Source organism: Bombyx mandarina, chromosome 28 (assembly GCF_030267445.1).
Source record: "Bombyx mandarina strain Sakado chromosome 28, ASM3026744v2".
Taxonomy (NCBI): Eukaryota; Metazoa; Arthropoda; class Insecta; order Lepidoptera; family Bombycidae; genus Bombyx; species Bombyx mandarina.
Window position 1 is genome coordinate 358,618 of NC_143233.1, and position 18,205 is coordinate 376,822.

General features: G+C 39.7%; 4 protein-coding genes and 1 non-coding gene across 5 annotated transcripts in view; 4 read left to right on the plus strand and 1 right to left on the minus strand.

Annotated features, from left to right (window-relative positions):
* Positions 1-1,979: 1,979 nt before the first annotated feature.
* Positions 1,980-3,010, plus strand: LOC149499661 (uncharacterized). The gene has a single exon (XM_089739036.1). It carries the CDS (start codon positions 2,064-2,066, stop codon positions 2,712-2,714), a length of 651 nt encoding a protein of 216 aa, XP_089595162.1. The 5' UTR covers positions 1,980-2,063; the 3' UTR covers positions 2,715-3,010.
* Positions 3,011-3,888: 878 nt separating this feature from the next.
* Positions 3,889-4,050, plus strand: LOC114249859 (U1 spliceosomal RNA). Its single transcript, XR_003625013.1, has one exon. It is a non-coding gene; the product is annotated as a U1 spliceosomal RNA (small nuclear RNA).
* Positions 4,051-5,983: 1,933 nt separating this feature from the next.
* On the plus strand, positions 5,984-13,615 carry LOC114249835 (glucose dehydrogenase [FAD, quinone]). The gene is made up of 5 exons (XM_028183543.2): positions 5,984-6,820; positions 7,415-7,657; positions 9,251-9,408; positions 11,573-11,687; positions 12,180-13,615. Exons 2-5 carry the CDS (start codon positions 7,421-7,423, stop codon positions 13,500-13,502), a joined length of 1,833 nt encoding a protein of 610 aa, XP_028039344.2. The 5' UTR covers positions 5,984-6,820; positions 7,415-7,420; the 3' UTR covers positions 13,503-13,615.
* A 1,340-nt stretch (positions 13,616-14,955) lies between these two features.
* Positions 14,956-16,531, minus strand: Gadd45 (Growth arrest and DNA damage-inducible 45). Its single transcript, XM_028183550.2, has 3 exons — positions 16,239-16,531; positions 15,746-15,962; positions 14,956-15,535 (listed from the first exon to the last, which is right to left on the minus strand). The coding sequence occupies exons 1-3, from the start codon at positions 16,298-16,300 to the stop codon at positions 15,320-15,322; spliced, it is 495 nt and encodes a 164-aa protein (XP_028039351.1). The 5' UTR covers positions 16,301-16,531; the 3' UTR covers positions 14,956-15,319.
* A 66-nt stretch (positions 16,532-16,597) lies between these two features.
* Positions 16,598-18,205, plus strand: part of LOC114249840 (electron transfer flavoprotein beta subunit lysine methyltransferase) — a 40,117-nt gene continuing 38,509 nt past the window's right edge. Inside the window, exon 1 of the mRNA XM_028183549.2 lies at positions 16,598-16,848. The gene's annotated coding sequence lies outside the window, so the exon portion shown is untranslated. The remainder of the gene's footprint in view (positions 16,849-18,205) is intronic.

Here is an 18,205-nt window from a genome sequence, read left to right on the forward strand (position 1 = left end):
CTGAGCGATAAAAATAAAGATATCTAATAAAGGGAACAAATAATTAAAAATAAAAAAAAACCCAAAATCAAAAAAGGGGGTTCAAATTCAGTGAGACGTCAAAATCTACGAGCTCCCGCGACGCATCGCAAGAAGTTGCGCGCATTCCTGAGATGTGTATAACAGCCTGGCCACGGGACATTCGCCGATACGAATATTCGCGCGGTGCGAACGGCGAAGCGTCTAGCGACTAAAATAAGAGCATAGAAATGTACCTAACAAGCCACGCGCACGGGCGACCGGCGAAGCGACCGGCGAAATGTACCGAGCGAATCGCGCGATGCGGCGGGCGAGCAAAACAAATGCATGAATACGGACGGCGCGAGCCACGGAGTCGAGCGGTAGTCGCGGCGAATAGTACAGTGATTAAATGAGTTTAGTTGTTTTCGCCGCGAAAAATTAAAACCGAAATTTTTATATTTTTTATAAATTTTTTTTTTTTATATTTTTAAACTCGTCGTGGCCGAACGGATAAGACGTCCGGTGTTGAGCGATGCACTGGTAGTCGAATATCAGGCGGGTACCAATTTTTGTAATGAAATACGTACTCAACAAATTTTAATGTTCACGATTGATTTCCACGGTGAAGGAATAACATCGTGTAATAAAAATGAAACCCTCAAAATTATAATTTGCGTAATTACTGGGGGTATGACCTCTTGTGAGTCCGCGCGGGTGGGTACCACCACCCTGCCTGTTTCTGCCGTGAAGTAGTAATGCGTTTCGGTTTGAAGGGTGGGGCAGCCATTGTAACTATACTTGAGACCTTAGAACTTATATCTCAAGGTGGGTGGCGCATTTACGTTGTGAATGTCTATGGGCTTCAGTAACCACTTAACACAAGGTGGACTGTGAGCTCATCCACCCATCTAAGCAATAAAAAAAATATATAGCTGAAATACTAGCTAGACCAGCTATTTGGAAGTCTAGCCACTCAAAGTATTTCTCGTACTTCTTGTGGAATTCTCCATCTATAGGTATACTCCGATTCTTATTCAAATCATGTACTTCACAATCTTTTCCAAATAATAGGTCCTGAACCAAAAAACTATTAATTTGTAAGCAATATCGAGATAATTTCAATATAGACATTTCGCTGTCGGACTTCCTTACTAGTCGCGGCGGCGAACGTGAGTACCCGTGGCCTGCAAACGGTGCTGCGCGAATGGTCGCCTCGCCCACCGCTTCGCTGTTCGCACCGCCGATCCCCGTGGCCAGGCCGTAATACTGGCGTGTTTCGGTCGCCCGTTGCTGGAACCATCATCCAGAAAAGGGATATCAGTTTTACATCGAAGGAGGTTAAAAGAGTTATTAACAGCATGCATAGAGGTAAATCCCCTGGATATGATGGTCTCAGCATCGAGCATCTTAGGCATGCTGGAGTCCACCTGCCACGCGTCCTATCCTTGTTTTATAATCTCTGCCTTTGCCATAGTTACTTACCAGAGGAACTTACTAAAACTATAGTGATTCCAATTATTAAGAACAGAACTGGGGACGTTTCGGATATGAATAACTATCGACCCATCTCTCTTGCGACCATATTAGCCAAGGTGTTGGACGGCTTGCTTGATAACATTCTTAACAAACATATTAAACTGCATGAAGCCCAGTTCGGTTTCAGAAATGGGCTTTCCACTGAAAGTGCGATATTATGTCTTAAGCAAGCTGTTCAGTACTATACGGACAGGAAAACACCGGTATACGCGTGCTTCCTAGACTTGTCTAAGGCGTTTGACACAGTCCTATATGATAAGCTTTGGGACAAACTGGGCAGGGCGGGTATACCGGTTGAGGTCATATCAGTGTTACAGGAATGGTACCACTGCCAGCGGAACCAGGTGAGATGGGCGGGAGCTTTGTCCGGGCCATATGGCATGGAGTGTGGCGTGAGGCAGGGGGGGCTGACCTCTCCTTTGTTATTTAACTTGTATATAAATGACCTTATCGGTGAGCTCAGCAGCACTCATACCGGTTGTCATATTGATAGTGTATGCGTCAATAATATTAGCTACGCGGACGATATGGTGCTGCTGGGACCATCGGTAGGTGCTATTCGTAAGATGCTGGCTATATGCGAGACCTACGCTGGGGAGCATGGACTGACCTACAGTAAAGCAAAAAGTAAAGTTCTGCTTTTCAAGGGTAAGTCAGGTGCACCTGTTCCAGTTTGTGTTCCTTCAATTAAATTATATGATGAGGAACTGCAGAGAGTGACCAGTTTTAAGTACCTGGGCCACATTGTAACGGATGATTTGTCCGATGACGCAGATTTGGAGCGGGAGCGCAGGGCATTGGCGGTCCGAGGAAACATGGTTGCCCGTAGATTCGCTCGGTGCTCCTCCCCAGTAAAAATTCCTTTGTTTAAGGCATTTTGCCAATCGTTTTACGCGAGCAGTCTATGGGTGAATCATACTCAGCGGGCTGCCAGGGTCCTGCGCGTTCAGTATAACAACATCTTCAGGGTGCTATTGCGGCTGCCTCCCTACTGCAGTGCGTCGCAAATGTTTGCTGATGCCCGGACGGATGGCTATCAAGCTATAATCCGAAAAAAGGTTGCCTCTTTTTTAAGACGAGTGAGAGACAGTAGTAATGGCATCCTCGGGATGATTGCTTCTCGCGCTGATTGTCCGATCCAACATAAATGGATGTGTATAATTACCGGACAAGACTGACATATCCTTATTATTATTTTACTCTTCATTATGAAATGTGTATGATTTTCTTTTTTATTTTATTTTTTCTCCAAATTAATTGACTGATTGACATAATGATAGCTAATATTGACATAGAGTGGTTACTACTGTATTGATATAATTATGTGTTTCTAATTCATTTCCTTTGTATATTTAATTAATTGAATTAGTATATTGTTCATTTTCTATTTGTATTGTTGAACTGTTTGTGTGCTGACTATTGTATTATTATTATTTTATGGATTTTTTCTGAAATAAATGTTTTATTATTATTATTATTATAATGATACTATGTACACATATTATTATGCTCTTGTTGTTGTCTGAAATAAAATAAAATAAATCATTCATATTTCATTGTGGTAGAGTTAACATTGTTACATATTTGTATTTTGACATTCAACAAGTGTGTCATACTGACATCTAAGTTGAAATAAATGATTTTGAATTGAATTTGAATTTGTAAATATGTAATTGCAAATTATTTGAGACTTACTAATTTTATTGAAACATTAATTAAATAACACGGACTTAGGATTTGTACACAAAACTGCGAATCAGCGCGATGCGAATTCGCAACACAAATAACTACGACACGAATTGCTGCAATGCAATGTCGTGCGGCAAGACGTCTCCCTTCCACAATTGCCACAATCCTTTAAAATATGCTTACAACTGCGCCATCTAGTATAACAAAAATAAACTACGCTCATAGTTTGGTTTTTATTATCAAAAATCATGCGGAACTCATCACAAAAATCTACTCCTTTAACCATTTTTAGTGTAAACAAACTTATAAAAAAAGTAATATTGGAGTTTAAAGTTGCCGGACTGGGAAATGGTAATTTCATAGGCGTAAGACTTCTATTAAAATGACAAAATCCGCGTCTTAAATATGTATTTGTAATGAACTAGAAAGAATATTAAAATTTGACGCTAAATTAAAAATTTCAAACTAATAACAACAATTAATGTAAAAAAGATATTCTTAACGCGATTTTAATTTTTGCCTTAATTTATCTTCGCCATCTGCATAATACAAGTTCCAACTAACACCAATAGATGTCACTAAATCTTTTCTGACAATTTCTACATCGCGATGACGAGATGTCTCACGGCCCGATAGACCTTCCTGAAGCGACGTAGAGAAATCATACTTACCTGGCGTAGGGGATACCGTGATCAATTAGGCGGTTCCCCCAGGGCGAGGCTACTCCATTGCACTGCGGAGTGGTTGACCCTTGCGATTACCCCTAATGCGGGTAACTCGGACGCGTAATTTTTGGTAGTGGGGACTGCGTACGCGCCGTCCCCCCCACCTTATAAAACACAGAATATACCTCTTTTAATCAAATATAGTCAACGGAGGGCTCTGCGAGTAAATTATGCCACAAACACAGTTGACTGAGTTTGTCGCTGGATTTTTTCAGTGGGTCGCGTTTCCGATCCGGTGGAAGATTCTGCGAAGGACGGCTCTTGCTAGGGTTTGTGTTAGCAACGTCATCACGTTTGAGCCCCGTGAGCTCACCTACTAATTCGGCGAATCTAAAATAACCCCTCGAGGTTACTAGAATAGGTAGAAAAAAAAAGCATAATGCCTCGGAATCTTCAATTCGCATAGATATTTAATAAATAATAAGCACCATTTGAGAGTTAGGCCTTGTCCGCACTGCCATATATCATCGCGCGTTTTTTTTCCTCGTAATTCTGTAACACATATTTTAATCGTATAGGAGTAGCCGCGCTGACGGGAAAAAAATTGTGATTTGATGGAAATTGAACGCGAAGCGGTGCGATTTATTTCCGCGCGAATATTTTGTCCCGTTAAAGTATTCTAAGCACTGCAGAATAAAATTCGCATGTTTCGCTCAGTTTCATGGATCTCAATGCCGCAAGTGGGTGAATTGATTCCCAATGTTCAAGACATCTTTTGATACGTCTGTTACGCCGCCTTAGTATAGATAAATTAAAATTTTAGTTCGGTTGTCCATTTTATACGTTAGCGTCTCAACCGAGAACTGAATTAAACTGACAAAAATAATACGAAATTTTATTCGCAGTGCGTATATTATAGGTGTAATTCCGATCGCGGAACTTAATACGCGAGAATAAAAACCTCACAGTGAAATATCAAGGGTTAAGACGTTTAATAATTATTGAAGTGAAACTTCTTTAGGCGCATGAGGGTAAAATTTTTACAGATGTAACGTCACGCAGGTATGCAACGGAAGTGTCGAAAAATTTTAATACAGCGCCATCTATGAGATTTTTTAATACTAACGTGCGTATGAAACCTCTTGTAGTGAATTTCAATTTAGGATTATACGTGACATTAAAATATCGATTCACAGAGGGCGCTACCTCATACTATAAAAGATGATTTACAATTATTTACTAATGACAAAATTTTACATATACTTAGACATTTAGGATAATTGTATTTTAATTTTTGAAGGTTTCACTTCTAACACGTGTGAATTGCACACATGTTTCTTTTTTTTTTGTTTGTACAAGCTCTAACTGTTCCTGAACCATGATGAAATTGGCATTGCAAGGAATGTCCTTCATAGTACAATCAAGGAAAGATATGCGACGCGCGAGAAGTTTTCTAATGAATTACCTAATATAGCAACAACCACTAGACACGTATTCACGTACCTACGATTCAACAATCAAGCAATAACCTCATATAGTATACAATAAGGTGTAGACATCACGCTATAGAAATCAAACCCGCAAAATTTATAGCGTTAAACAATTACCTACTTGTGTCATCGTTCCGGTTTCAAGAATGAGACAGACGCGATAGAATTCAATTTAATCTTAGACCTCATGTCTCAAGAAAGGCAGCGTTCCCATATCGATGCATACGACATTCAGCCACCACTTAGTAGACGGCCTGAGTTCGCTCACGTATCTAAACACTAAACAGAATTTAAAAGAACCAGCCACAGTCGTATTCGTTACGCTATCAATAGTTTTGACATCGAAACCCGATTTTTTTCTAGTTCAAGCGTAAAATAGTTAATTGTTCATCTATTTACATTGTAGAAACGAATTAAAACGATTCTAACTAGCTTATTACAATGGCTTTACTTGAAGAACAAATGATGCGTGGTGCTGTCAGCCAGGAATGGCATCCTAACTTTGCGCACGGACGTCCTTAAAGGAGACTAAGAAATTCACCAGAGAATGGACAGCGGCGTTCTCCTAGTCTTGTCTACTCCAGTCGGAAAGCAGTCGCGGTTTCCAGTTCGATGGATGTTACATTCGTACTGCAAAGCAGTTAAGACTTGGACCTTGTGTGTGAACGTGGACAGCACAGTCATTACACAGGGGTCGAAAGATTACGCGGCAATCTGCTTCAGCCATCTCATCTGCGTCTCGCAAATCGTGGTTTTTAACGAGGTTGCATTCCACCTATTTCCAAGCCATTTTTTGGTGTTAAAAGATGAGCACGTTCAAGTTATACAGCTCACGAGCTCCTCACAATATTCTACTACAAATTTCGTATCGAACTATCGAAAAATTTATTTAATTTATTTATTTTTATTGCTTAGATAGGTAGACGAGCTCACAGCCCACCTGGTATTAAGTGGTTAATGGAGCCCATAGAGATCTACGACGTAAATGCGCCACCCACCTTGAGATATAAGTTCTAAGGTCTCAAGTATAGCTACAACGGCTGCCCCACTTTTCAAGCCGAAACGCATTACTGCTTCACGGCAGAAATAGGCGGGGCGGTGGTACCTACCCGTGCGGACTCACAAGAGGTCCTACCACCAGTAATATATGTATGTAGATAATGACGTGTATTACTTGAGGAATTTAAAATAGCAGACAAACGTAAGTTTAGTACAAAATTAATTAGTGTGCTATTTTTGTTATCTGTAACAATCACATTAAATTCTAATAAATTAACATACCGACTGACAATATAAGAGGTATACAAACGTAGCGACTCATCCGCCGGCGCAACATTTTGTGTTTGTATATAACGAATGAGTAGCAAACGGATCAAGGACTGACGGATCAGTATCGGTTTGAAAAAAACAAAACACTGTTGTTGATTACGGTAAAACACGGTAAGTTCTTCTACAGACACTCATTCTATTAAAGCTGTTTTTTAATATGTGTTTTCTTAGTTTCAGACGTATGTCTGTTAGTATGTAACGGAATCTTTGAACATGATTTTGAGCCCCTTCAAAACGTCGGATTAACTCGAAATTTCATATACTTATTAAGGACCGATGACAAATCAATATTTAAAAAAAAAATGAAAAAATTTAAATTCAATTAAAAAATGAAAAATAAATAATAGTTTAAAAAAAAAACTAACAAAATACGCTTTTATAGAAAATCTAACTTAAAAACAGAAAATAAATTTTAATAAATTTGAATTAAAAATAGTGTAAGAAAAAATTATTTTATTGTAAAAAAAAAAGCGTGGGGTGCATGGTATAAGTAGTTATAAATATTTTATGAACAGATATGAGTAGAAGGGTTATTTTGATAATATCCTGAAAAGCATCCCACGTTTTTTACAATAAAATTTTTTTCTTACACTATTTTTAAAATATTATTTATTTTTTATTTATTTTTCTTATTTGACGAGTACTTACATCAACGTTGCGGCGGTGTAATGTAGAACCAATCATAAATTGTTTTCCCGCTCACAGCTAACAATGGTTTGGCAACCAATAAATCTGGACCAAGCATGCCCGGGATCAACAAATCTAACTGCGTGCAGTTCCTTTGGGTACGTGTACTTGGACCTGCTGGTTCGACTCTTCGGTCAAACCAGCGGGAAGAGGAGACCTCCAGAGACCGAAGAGGAGAGAGAGTTTGACTTCATCGTTGTTGGAGCCGGTTCCGCTGGATGTGTTGTCGCCAATCGACTCAGTGCTGTAGGAGACTGGAAAGTAAGAATTGTCGTTTTAAAGGCCCTTTTATGCTAGTGGTCCCCCGGTAGTCGAAATTAGACTATAAATAATTAATTGAAATTATAAGTTTGTACACTATTATGATTCTATTGTCAAAGACTATTATTATACTTCTTTATTCACAGATTTCGTCAAGACTACACTATAAAAAAAATATTAATAAAGACAAACAATATTTAATCTAATCTCAATTTGACCACAGACTAAGAAAAGTTTGACAAAAAACAAATAGAATGCTTGCGTGTGTGTGTCAAATACATAGTGGTATACACAAGTGGTATAGTGTTTGTAATGTTTTTTTTAATTGCTTCTATGTATTTTTTAGGCATAATTTTAAAAAAAGATTAACGTTTTGCACTTTTTCTCTATATTCTCTATACATAAGTGTGGGAAATTTCATACTCCTCCGCAATTTTCGTAAAAAGGGGTAACAAAATTTTTTCTTCACGTATTAATATATAGATAAAACAGCCGGTCTACAAAACAGAGAATTAACCGCACACGATAACAAGATATAAATATGTAGGTATATAATTAGAACTAGTATTAAGGCTTAACCTAGCGTTTATTAACTTCATTAAATCATTTCCGACGTTTGAAATAGTTTACAGTTTTCGCGGCCACTACCGACGGCCATGTCGTTGTTCCTCAACATTTGAATGTTATGATAGTTGTGATCAGGAGGCAGTCTCCTCCCGCATTTTCGTCGTCGCTGTCGTCGCCGAACATACTGTGGAAGAGCAACCCGGTCGGCGGTGTATCGCGTTCCGACCCGGAAGGCTGGTTCTGGCCCAGCGGGGTATCCCGGAACACCAGCGGCACCGCCCGGGCGGCCTGGTAGGGGCGCCGTACCGCGGAGACCGACGTCGTTGGTCGTCGACTATCGCCTCGACGACCCGTCGGTCGGGCGTCCTCGGGGTGGCGCCGCGTGTCTGGTTGTAGTGTTGACCGCGGGAACCCCCCTACTCTGACCGGGTTCTGACCCCGGACGGAGATCGGACGCCGGGTGTAAGAGTGCAGGGGAGTCGTTTAGTGGGTGGGCCCTAAAATCTTTGGGCCCGCGACCTGCTCTCAACACCTGCAGATCGTTGAGTCTCACATACCCCGCGCACCCCCTAGGCGCGGAGACCTCGTAGGAGGTTCGGCAACCGGCCCGAAAAAAAAAAAAGTTGTCATCAAACGATTAAGCCGCAGAAGAAATTATGTCTAACCCTCGCGTAATATAAAGAAAATACCATTAATAAAGAGCTACTAGAATAGACAAATAAGTTACTAATGTTTTGAATAATTATAATTTGCGTAATTACTGGTGGTAGGACGTCTTGTGAGTCCGCGCGGGTAGGTACCACCACCCTACCTGTTTTCGGCCGTGAAGCAGTAATGCGTTTCGGTTTGAAGGGTGGGGCAGCCGTTGTAACTATACTTGAGACCTTAGAACTTCGCATTTACGTTGTAGATGTCTATGGGCTCCAGTAACAACTTAACCCCAGGTGGGCTGTGAGCTCGTACACCCATCTATGCAATAAAAACAAAAAAGTACACGCGACGTCACCCAATAATATTTATGTACAGGTACTACTCCTGGAAGCAGGAGACGAACAACCATTGGTGACCACAGTCCCGAGTCTGGCTATATCGCTGCTCCAGTCCAGCGTAGACTGGGCTTACCAGACTGAGCCGAATGGGAAGAGCTGCCTCGCCAGGCCGGGACAGCGCTGTAGCTGGCCGAGGTACGTTGGCAGATCTTTGAATTCGAACTTTTTTCGCACGATACTGAGGGTCGTGTTGCAATGCCTAGCAGGTCAGGATGGGTAACACATTAATAGGAGCTTTCTATTCTTCTTGCGTTGCTCTTTTAAGTCGTCGTGGCCTAAAGGATAAGACGTCCGGTGCATTCGTATCTAGCGATACACCGGTGTTCGAATCCCGGAGGCGGGTACCAATTTTTCTAATGAAATACGTACTCAACAAATGATCACGATTGACTTCCACGGTGAAGGAATAATATCGTGTAATAAAAATCAAACCCGCAAAATTACAATTAGCGTAATTACTGGTGGTAGGAGCTCTTGTGAGTCCGCGCGGGTAGGTACCACCGCCTTGCCTATTTCTGCCGTGAAGCAGTAATGCGTTTCGGTTTGAAGGGCGGGGCAGCCGTTGTAAATATACTGAGACCTTAGAACTCGTATCTCAAGGTGGGTGGCGCATTTACGTTGAAGATGTCTATGGGCTCCGGCAACCACTGAAAACCAGGTGGGCTGTGAGCTCGTCCACTCATCTATGCTATAAAAAAAAGGAAATACGATCGAGTCTCACGCCTCAGGCCTCACGGTCGAGTCTCCCGCCTCAAGCCTTACAGATTACATATAAAGTACACAATATTCTAATATTATCCCCAAAACAAAGGCAATACATTAGTAAAGTTTGTATCGAGAGAACCTAATCCTCGGTCCTAATCCTAATCATCTAATTAATATTGTTATAAAAGTCTCAAAACAAGAATTAACATACTTCTGTGGCAATTTTTTACACTTGAAGAATCTGGAGACAACGTTTATGAAGACGATGGTACAAAAGCACCTAAAAGTGTCACAATGTCTTCTTATAGTAAGTACTACAAGCCGCCCGCTCCGGCTCCGTTCGGGTCTTTAACAAAAATTTCAACGATATTAGACGTTGTTTTATTTTTTTAAATAAAAGAACACTTATTGCGGCTTAATTTTAATAGTTAGACATATGCTGTTGCGACACTTTTTGTAAATAATAATGTGTTCTACAAAGTCGTAGTACATTATATTATTCTATCATCAATAGTTTTCGCAGGGCACGCAATGTAAAGAATATTTTAGGTAATTTTTTACACCTTGGATTACGTAATTGGAGTTTTAGTAAGGATCCCTATTTTTTTTCAAAAAGGATTTTAGCCTATGCTACTCGGGAATAGTGTAGCTTCCAAACAGTGAAAGAATTTTTCAAATCGGTTCAGTAGTTTCAGAGCCTATTCAATACAAACAAACAAATCTTTCCTCTTTATAATATTAGTATAGATATAGATTATTATCATCGGAATTTAATAAATAATTTGTTCTATACAATGGCCTACTCTAAATCTTTCTAGGTCAACTTGTATTTGATATTAACATAACAATAATTCTATATGTATTTATGTAATAAATAATATACGTATCGTCTTTATTAATTAATTGTTAATGTAAGCGAGACCCTTTTTGATAATTAACGAACTGAAATAATATTGTGATAATTTTGCGAGCCTTCAGTAATGTATCGTACACGGCCTTACCGATCCATCAGAACTTTTTTTATTGCTTAGTTGGATGGGCGAGCTAACAGTCCACCTGGTGTTAAGTGGTTACTGGAACTTATAGACATCTACGACGCAAATGCGCCACCCACCTTGAGATATAAGTTCTGAGGTTCTAAGGTCAGTCCGAAACCCAGGATGCTGACGTATTTGCCGATAGTTGGGGAATACTTTTTTCCAAAATAATGTTATTTTTAGCATAATAATAGTACTTAATAATTTTAATTTTTTTTTGTGTTAACGAGTAAGGCGTTTTGGTGCAAACTGTAAGCCTGACTTTGTATTGAATGGAATAAATAAATAAAGTATAGTTACAACGGCTGCCCCACCCTTCAAACCGAAACGCATTACTGCTTCACGGCAGAAATAGGCAGAGTGTTCAATTAGATTGCATTAGACACCTTCAGCTCTAACACTAGGGGCCGGCTTAGGGACTCTGATAACAAAGGAGGCGCTATTAGCTGTTAGCTCCACTGAGCCTTTGCTCGCCCATCTGTCCCGGTGAAACTAGAAAAGCGTCCGGGCCAGTAATTCCTAACAAACAAAAGAATGTATCCAAAATCCATTTCCAGAGGCAAAACCATGGGCGGGTCTAGCTCTATAAACTCCTTAGCCTATGTTCGAGGGAACGAGCTGGACTACGACACTTGGGCTGCAAACGGAAACACAGGCTGGAGTTATAAAGAGGTCAGTGTCCTGTAAAGTATAGGTGTCTGTGTTGCTTTTTTTTTCAAACCTATGCCGGTAGACTTGAGGGGCTATGTCTGCGTAACCGAGCTAGGTGAGCTCAACCTGAGAGAATGTTTAACACTGGCCCTAGCAAGAGCAGTGCCTCGCAGAATCTACCACCGGATCGGAGTAGATCCGGCGGAAAACTCAGTGGGCTGCGTCTATGGGTTAGTTTGCTTGTCGACTTCGACGAGGACGGTGACCAGTGCTTGAAGAGTCTACCGGAGAATCGACCGACTATCGACATGTTTCGGGCGATGGCGGCTTTGCATTGCCCCGTCGCCGCGTCGCCTGGGTCGGATAAATTACGACAGAAGATAGTAAAATATCAACTGATATAGTACATCAGAATAGTGCACACCCGTACTCACAAATCCTATTCCTTCGTCGCGGCCCTACTCGTCGAGGATCGCGTTATAAACTCTACCTGAGACTCTAACGATTTCACAGGTCCTGCCTTACTTCATCAAGTCCGAGAAGAACTTGAACATAGCAGGTCTGGACCGGGAGTACCACGGCGTCTGCGGAGAGCAGCACGTCTCCAGATACCCGTACGTGGACCGACCGTCCATTATGATGACCGAGGCCTTCAACGAGAGGGGCGTCCCCATCGGAGACTTCAACGGCGAGAACCAGCTCAGCACGATGCAGTCGCAGACGTTCTCCTGCGGCGGGCAGCGCGTGTCCACCAACCGCGCCTTCATACAGCCCGTCCGGGACAGGCGCCACAACCTGCTCGTCAGGACCAACGCTGAAGTCCACAAGATACTGATCAATGCGAACAAGCGGGCTTACGGCGTGGTCTACAAGAGGAACTGCAAATGGCGCACGGCCTACGCCAAGAAGGAGGTCATCATCAGCGCCGGCGCCATCAACTCGCCCAAACTACTCATGCTGTCGGGCATAGGACCTAAATACCACCTGGACGAGTTGGGCATAGAAGTGGTCAAAGATTTAGCCGTGGGTGAGAACTTGCACGACCACGTGACCTTCAACGGCATAATCGTGGCCCTGCCGAACGCGACGTCCACTAAAGTGAGCAACGACCGGCTGCTGAAAGAACTGTTTGCTTATAAACTGTCCCGACGCAAGAGAGGTCCGCTGGCGGCTAACGGGCCGACGAACTCCATCGCGTTTATAAGGACGGAGGCCGGGCTGCCGGCGCCCGACGTGCAGTTCCAAGTGGACAGCGTCACTTGGCAGGAGTACATCCGGCAGCCGACCCTGTACGAGAGCCTCACGATATTCCCCTCCGCCTTCTACAACGCCCTGCTGCCGAGAACGATGAACTTGGTCCCGAAAAGTCGAGGCAAGTTGCTACTGAACCCAAAGGATCCTCGCGGAGCCCCACTACTCTACGCCAACTATTTCGACGACCCCACAGACTTGATTCCGCTAGTTAAGGGAGTCAAGTTCCTCCTGACGTTGGAGAACACGAAGGCGTTCAAACGTCTCGGCGCGTACTTCGTTAAGAAACCGTTGGAAGCTTGCAAGAATTATACTTGGGGCACTGACGACTACATTGTGTGTATGGCCAGATCTTATACTGCGAGCACGTACCATCCGGTGGGAACGTGTAAAATGGGCCCGAAATGGGATAAAAAAGCTGTTGTTGATCCACAACTGAGAGTCTATGGTGTTTCTGGTTTGCGTGTCATTGATTCTTCTATAATGCCGTGTGCGCCGCGCGGGAACACCAACGCGCCATCTATTATGATCGGAGACAGAGGAGTCGCCTTCGTTCTAAGCTACTGGTTGAAGAAGTACAGCTAGTCGACAACAGATGTCTCTTTAATAAATTTTGTAAAAATGTTTTTTTGGCGAAATTTGAGTTCAACATTTTTAATCTAATAATAGAGCAAAAGGGAGCAAGCTAATAAAAAAAATTGACTAGCTAAATAATATGAAATTAGTTATTTACGTAACAATTAACATAATTGAAAATTAATAGAATTGTTTATTTTTGTTTTTATTACAATTTACAATGCATAAAGTAAATGCTACCTCTAAAGCCGGATTTGATTTATTTTTATTAGTATAGTATCATCCTATGTGGACATACAACAATATTTATTTTTTCATATTAATTGCAATTATTAGTTATTATTAACATAATTATACCCCAAATCCTAATCGGTTTTGTATATCAAATTTTTCGCGGTGCTTAATGCTACCTGAGAGTTTCTTTTTTCTGGCACTAGATGGCTATACACATTATTTTATTTGTTTTTATTGACTGGATGCAATTTTATACATGTAACCTCTATATGATTTATGACATAAACCTTAAAAGAGGTTAATATGTTATAAAGGTGACGTAAATAATAATTTCAATATTGAAATATTAGAAGAAGGAACATTAGAAATATTAAAACATTTTTGAGTATTGAAATAAATAAATAAAACATAAGAACTGGTGAGGCTATAGCTTTAAATATTGTTTCTCTTTATATAGAGCAAAAAACTCAGTTTGTGCTATAGTTTTACTAACCTAAAATTTATTTTGATGTGAATAAAATAGTACATTACATACATTTGTGCAGTTTTTAAAACAACACCCGTTCATATGGATGGGCTACAGAATTATTCCATGATTTCCTTTTCTAGTTGAGAAGGACATTGCTATGGCTACTCCAGGCTAACTCTGTACTTTATCTACTGAGTAGCTTTAGCCCGCGACTCTGTCCGCGTGGAATAGTTACTTTGGCATAACGCTAAATTGTACCCCCCACTTCATTTACGTAGAAAGTGAAAATATTTTTGAGTTATAGAATGTTAAGGAGCTATGTAAACCCCTATTTTGAAACATTCTTTATTGGTGCTCCACTTGTATTTGTCTTAGAGTGATGTTATATAGCCGTCTTCCTCAATAAATGGGTTATCTTTAACACTGAAAGAATTTTTCAAATCGGACCAATATTTCCTGAGATTAGCGTGTTCAAACAAACAAACTTCAGCTTTGTAATATTAAGTATAGATAAATACAAGAATTCCAGCAAACAATAAATTTCAATTTCGTATGAACCTTATGCACGTTTTTTATTGAAATTCCATTATACGATGCTCCTATCATAAATTAATTATTTAAATTGTTTATCTAAATTTATTGTCCTGATATTATTGAGTTCAATATCATGGGTATCTATCTTGCTTGTGCTTCTTTCTGGAATCTTTTTCTTTTTAACTTAGGATTATATTTAGGGGAAAAAGCGGGAAAAAAAGAAACTTTGTTACAAATAAAATAAAATTTTATTCATGTTTATTATGTTTTAACTTTTACAAAAGATTTATTACGAAATTGGTATAAAGATATAATAAATACATTTTTCGTTACATTAAACTATCTTATGAAACAATGAAAAAAATTCTTTTACATTTTAAGACCGTAGCAGTTTAGCACCTACATTTTACAAATTGCTCTCTATCAATTTTTAAACTATTTTAATTCAAAACAAACCCCAAAACATTCTCAAGCAGACTTAATGCAACTACCAAACAACAGATGGCGTTGTGCCTAAGCCAAAATGGCGACCTACTTGAAAAATAATATCGCAAAATTTTCTTTTCACAATAATATCCTCATGTTTAATTCACTTCTCGGGCAACTTGATGACGGGCATTTGTGAATAGCCCCAGTCTGATTCGCAGTGGTCGATCAACTGTCTCTCGGCTTCAGATAATGTTGATAAATCTATTTCTTGACTGTCTGTGAATGGATCTGTATACGGATAGTGTACCAGCACGCAACTGAAGTCCATGGGAGAGCAGTAACCGAGCATTCTCCTCAGCTTGGTCTCACAATCGACCTGTGTACAAAGAAACGAATTTGTTAGCTTTTTTATTTTGATTCCTTTTAACTTAATTCCTTGAATCGTTATAAATTCGATTAATAGGTTCTCGTTAGAGTCGGAAATTTTAATGACTTTTTTTACTTAGTGGAAATTAAATTGTCATATAAAATTAAAAATAACTATGTATAATTCATTTTATGAAGAAGGAAATAAAATGAAACTCACTTTAATAACATGAATATCATTTTCAACGCAAAATGCTTGCAGGAGGACATCTTGCATATGCGTTGCACTATCGCCAGGCGGGGCTTCGGCGGTCAGGCAAAACAAGGCACCATTGCAATTCTTCGATAAGTATTGAATGGCGGGAAGTAAGCCAATAGTTAACCTTTTTTCGACACAGGCTCGCCTTAACACTGTCTTGATACATTGTCCGATAGAACTGTGGGAAAACAAATACATTAATAAATTTTAGGTTACCAAAAAACTTTAAGTCTCTTGCATGTCAAACGGAAATGCTAACTACCATACTACAAACAAAATATTATTATCAAAAGCATAAGGTACGTCAATTTATAGTCTAATCGGCATGTTTGAAGTTATTAGAACTTTAAAGTTCTTTAATCTAGGTCAAGTGAAATTCTTGTGAAATATTCATTTTAGTTTATGCATTGAATTTTTCCTGTTGTAGCTGTAAAGCATTAAGATATTTATTTACCTTTTAGCTGCTATGACACTGAAGGTCTCGGCTTTTACTGGAACAACTGCTTCCTTGTACATTTTGGATAGACGAATGCTTCTTAACTCTTGAATTTCACTAATTTCCAAACTCCGCAGTGAAATCCGAATGTGAATTTTCACAGAATGCACTAACACTTTACATTAAATCCTTCTATTATGTAAACACACTTGAACTTCTCGCAGTAATTCGAACTTGTGACACAATAATTTCACAACTTTGCTAACGAAACTCGCGTTAGTACACTTTGGATATTCAATGTAGAATGTGGAGAAGTGACGTAGCGTTCCCTTTTATTGGAAAGGCCGCGCATGCGCACGCTAATACTTGTATGTGTGCGTATCCTCCGATCAGTTTCGTCGAAGTTTCTTCGAAAAACGCTTGTATTTTCGGTTGTGTGAGTCGTTTTAACTAGTGTAAGTCTGTAAGTGTATAAACGAGATAATAATAATGATACGTGGCACGTGGTACGCGTGTGTGAGTGGTTTTTTATGAAATGCGAACGCGTGGCTTGTCGCGACTTGTTTGAGACCAATTTAGTTGGAGCTACCCCGTTCTTCTTTTTTGAAGTAAATGCGGCCAGAAAAGGGTAGGTACTATCAGAACGGTAGGTCAAGGTATTTTTTGTTATCGTTAAGCGCATTGGAGAATATCGGAATTCCCGCTACATTGGGTTTTTATTTCAACAGAGGAAATATGGTTCATTTGAAAACAAAAATTGGATTTGATTCTGGTTTAGTTGTTTTTTTATTTGTAATGAAACATTCGTTTTCAATAGGTACAAGGACTTTAGTATATTTATTGTAGAGCCATGACGGCAAGATGAGAAAACTTCTAATGGGCATTTCTTCTAGTGTTACGACAGGATAGAATTTATTTGAAGTTATGGGCAGGTAGTGAAAATGTTACTACTATCCTTGTACCTACCTACCCAACTTCAGAAGTCGATGTATTTTAATAGTCTCCACCACAATTCCATTACCTGCATCAGAGCGAGGAGGAAGACATTCATATAAATACGTTAGTTTGAGTATTTTTTTACCTCAAACGTAAATTGAAAAAACCGTGTTTTTTTGAAGTTTTTACTTTCCATAGCACATGAGATGTTAGTGTCGAACGTGAGAACGACTCTTTCTTATTTTTTGCTTAGCAGGGTCAATGAACTCAGCCCACGTAGTGTTAAGTGGTTACCGGAGCCCATGGACATCAGCAATGTAAAGGATTTCTAGTGTATCCAAAGCAGTCAAATTGTATGCAAAAGTGAGTTTGTTTGTATTTCAGGTCGGTTACAAACAAACAAACTCGCATTAAGACGTCGTGTTACTCAACCCAATATCAAGAAACACGTTGTTAAGTGCACGAAAAGAGACATATTCATCATTTAACACCAGGAAACAATTACTGCTCTCGATCAATGTAATTTTACTATACTAAAATCTATTATTTATGTGTATAATATTGACGTCAATATTACCATGCACAAGTGACATACTTCGAACGGTTCTATTCCAAGGATCACCGCCGAACAAGTCAAATCGTGTCCTAACAAGTTAACATTGGCAATGCCACCGGCAAACACAATGATAATAACATGATAATTATCAAGATATTATTAATGATTGTTGTTATCATACTGTTGATCTCGTGAGTAATAGCTGAACGATGTCTGGTTGCCATTATCACAAAGTCAATGTCACTCGCGCGTAGCCATGTTTTCGCGCCAAAACCGTTGAACCGATTTTGACGAAGTTCGACAAGGTTATTTGTCCTCAGGGAGAGAATATTAAGCTTATCGTCCCACAGCTGGGCACGGCTTTCCGTTCAAGCGATACAAAGTGGACGATATAAAAGAAATATATTAAAATTTGCTTAATTTGCTAAAATTAAGAAAAGGTTAAAAATTACTTTAATTAGATATTACGTTTTAGTGTTGATATTTAATTCTG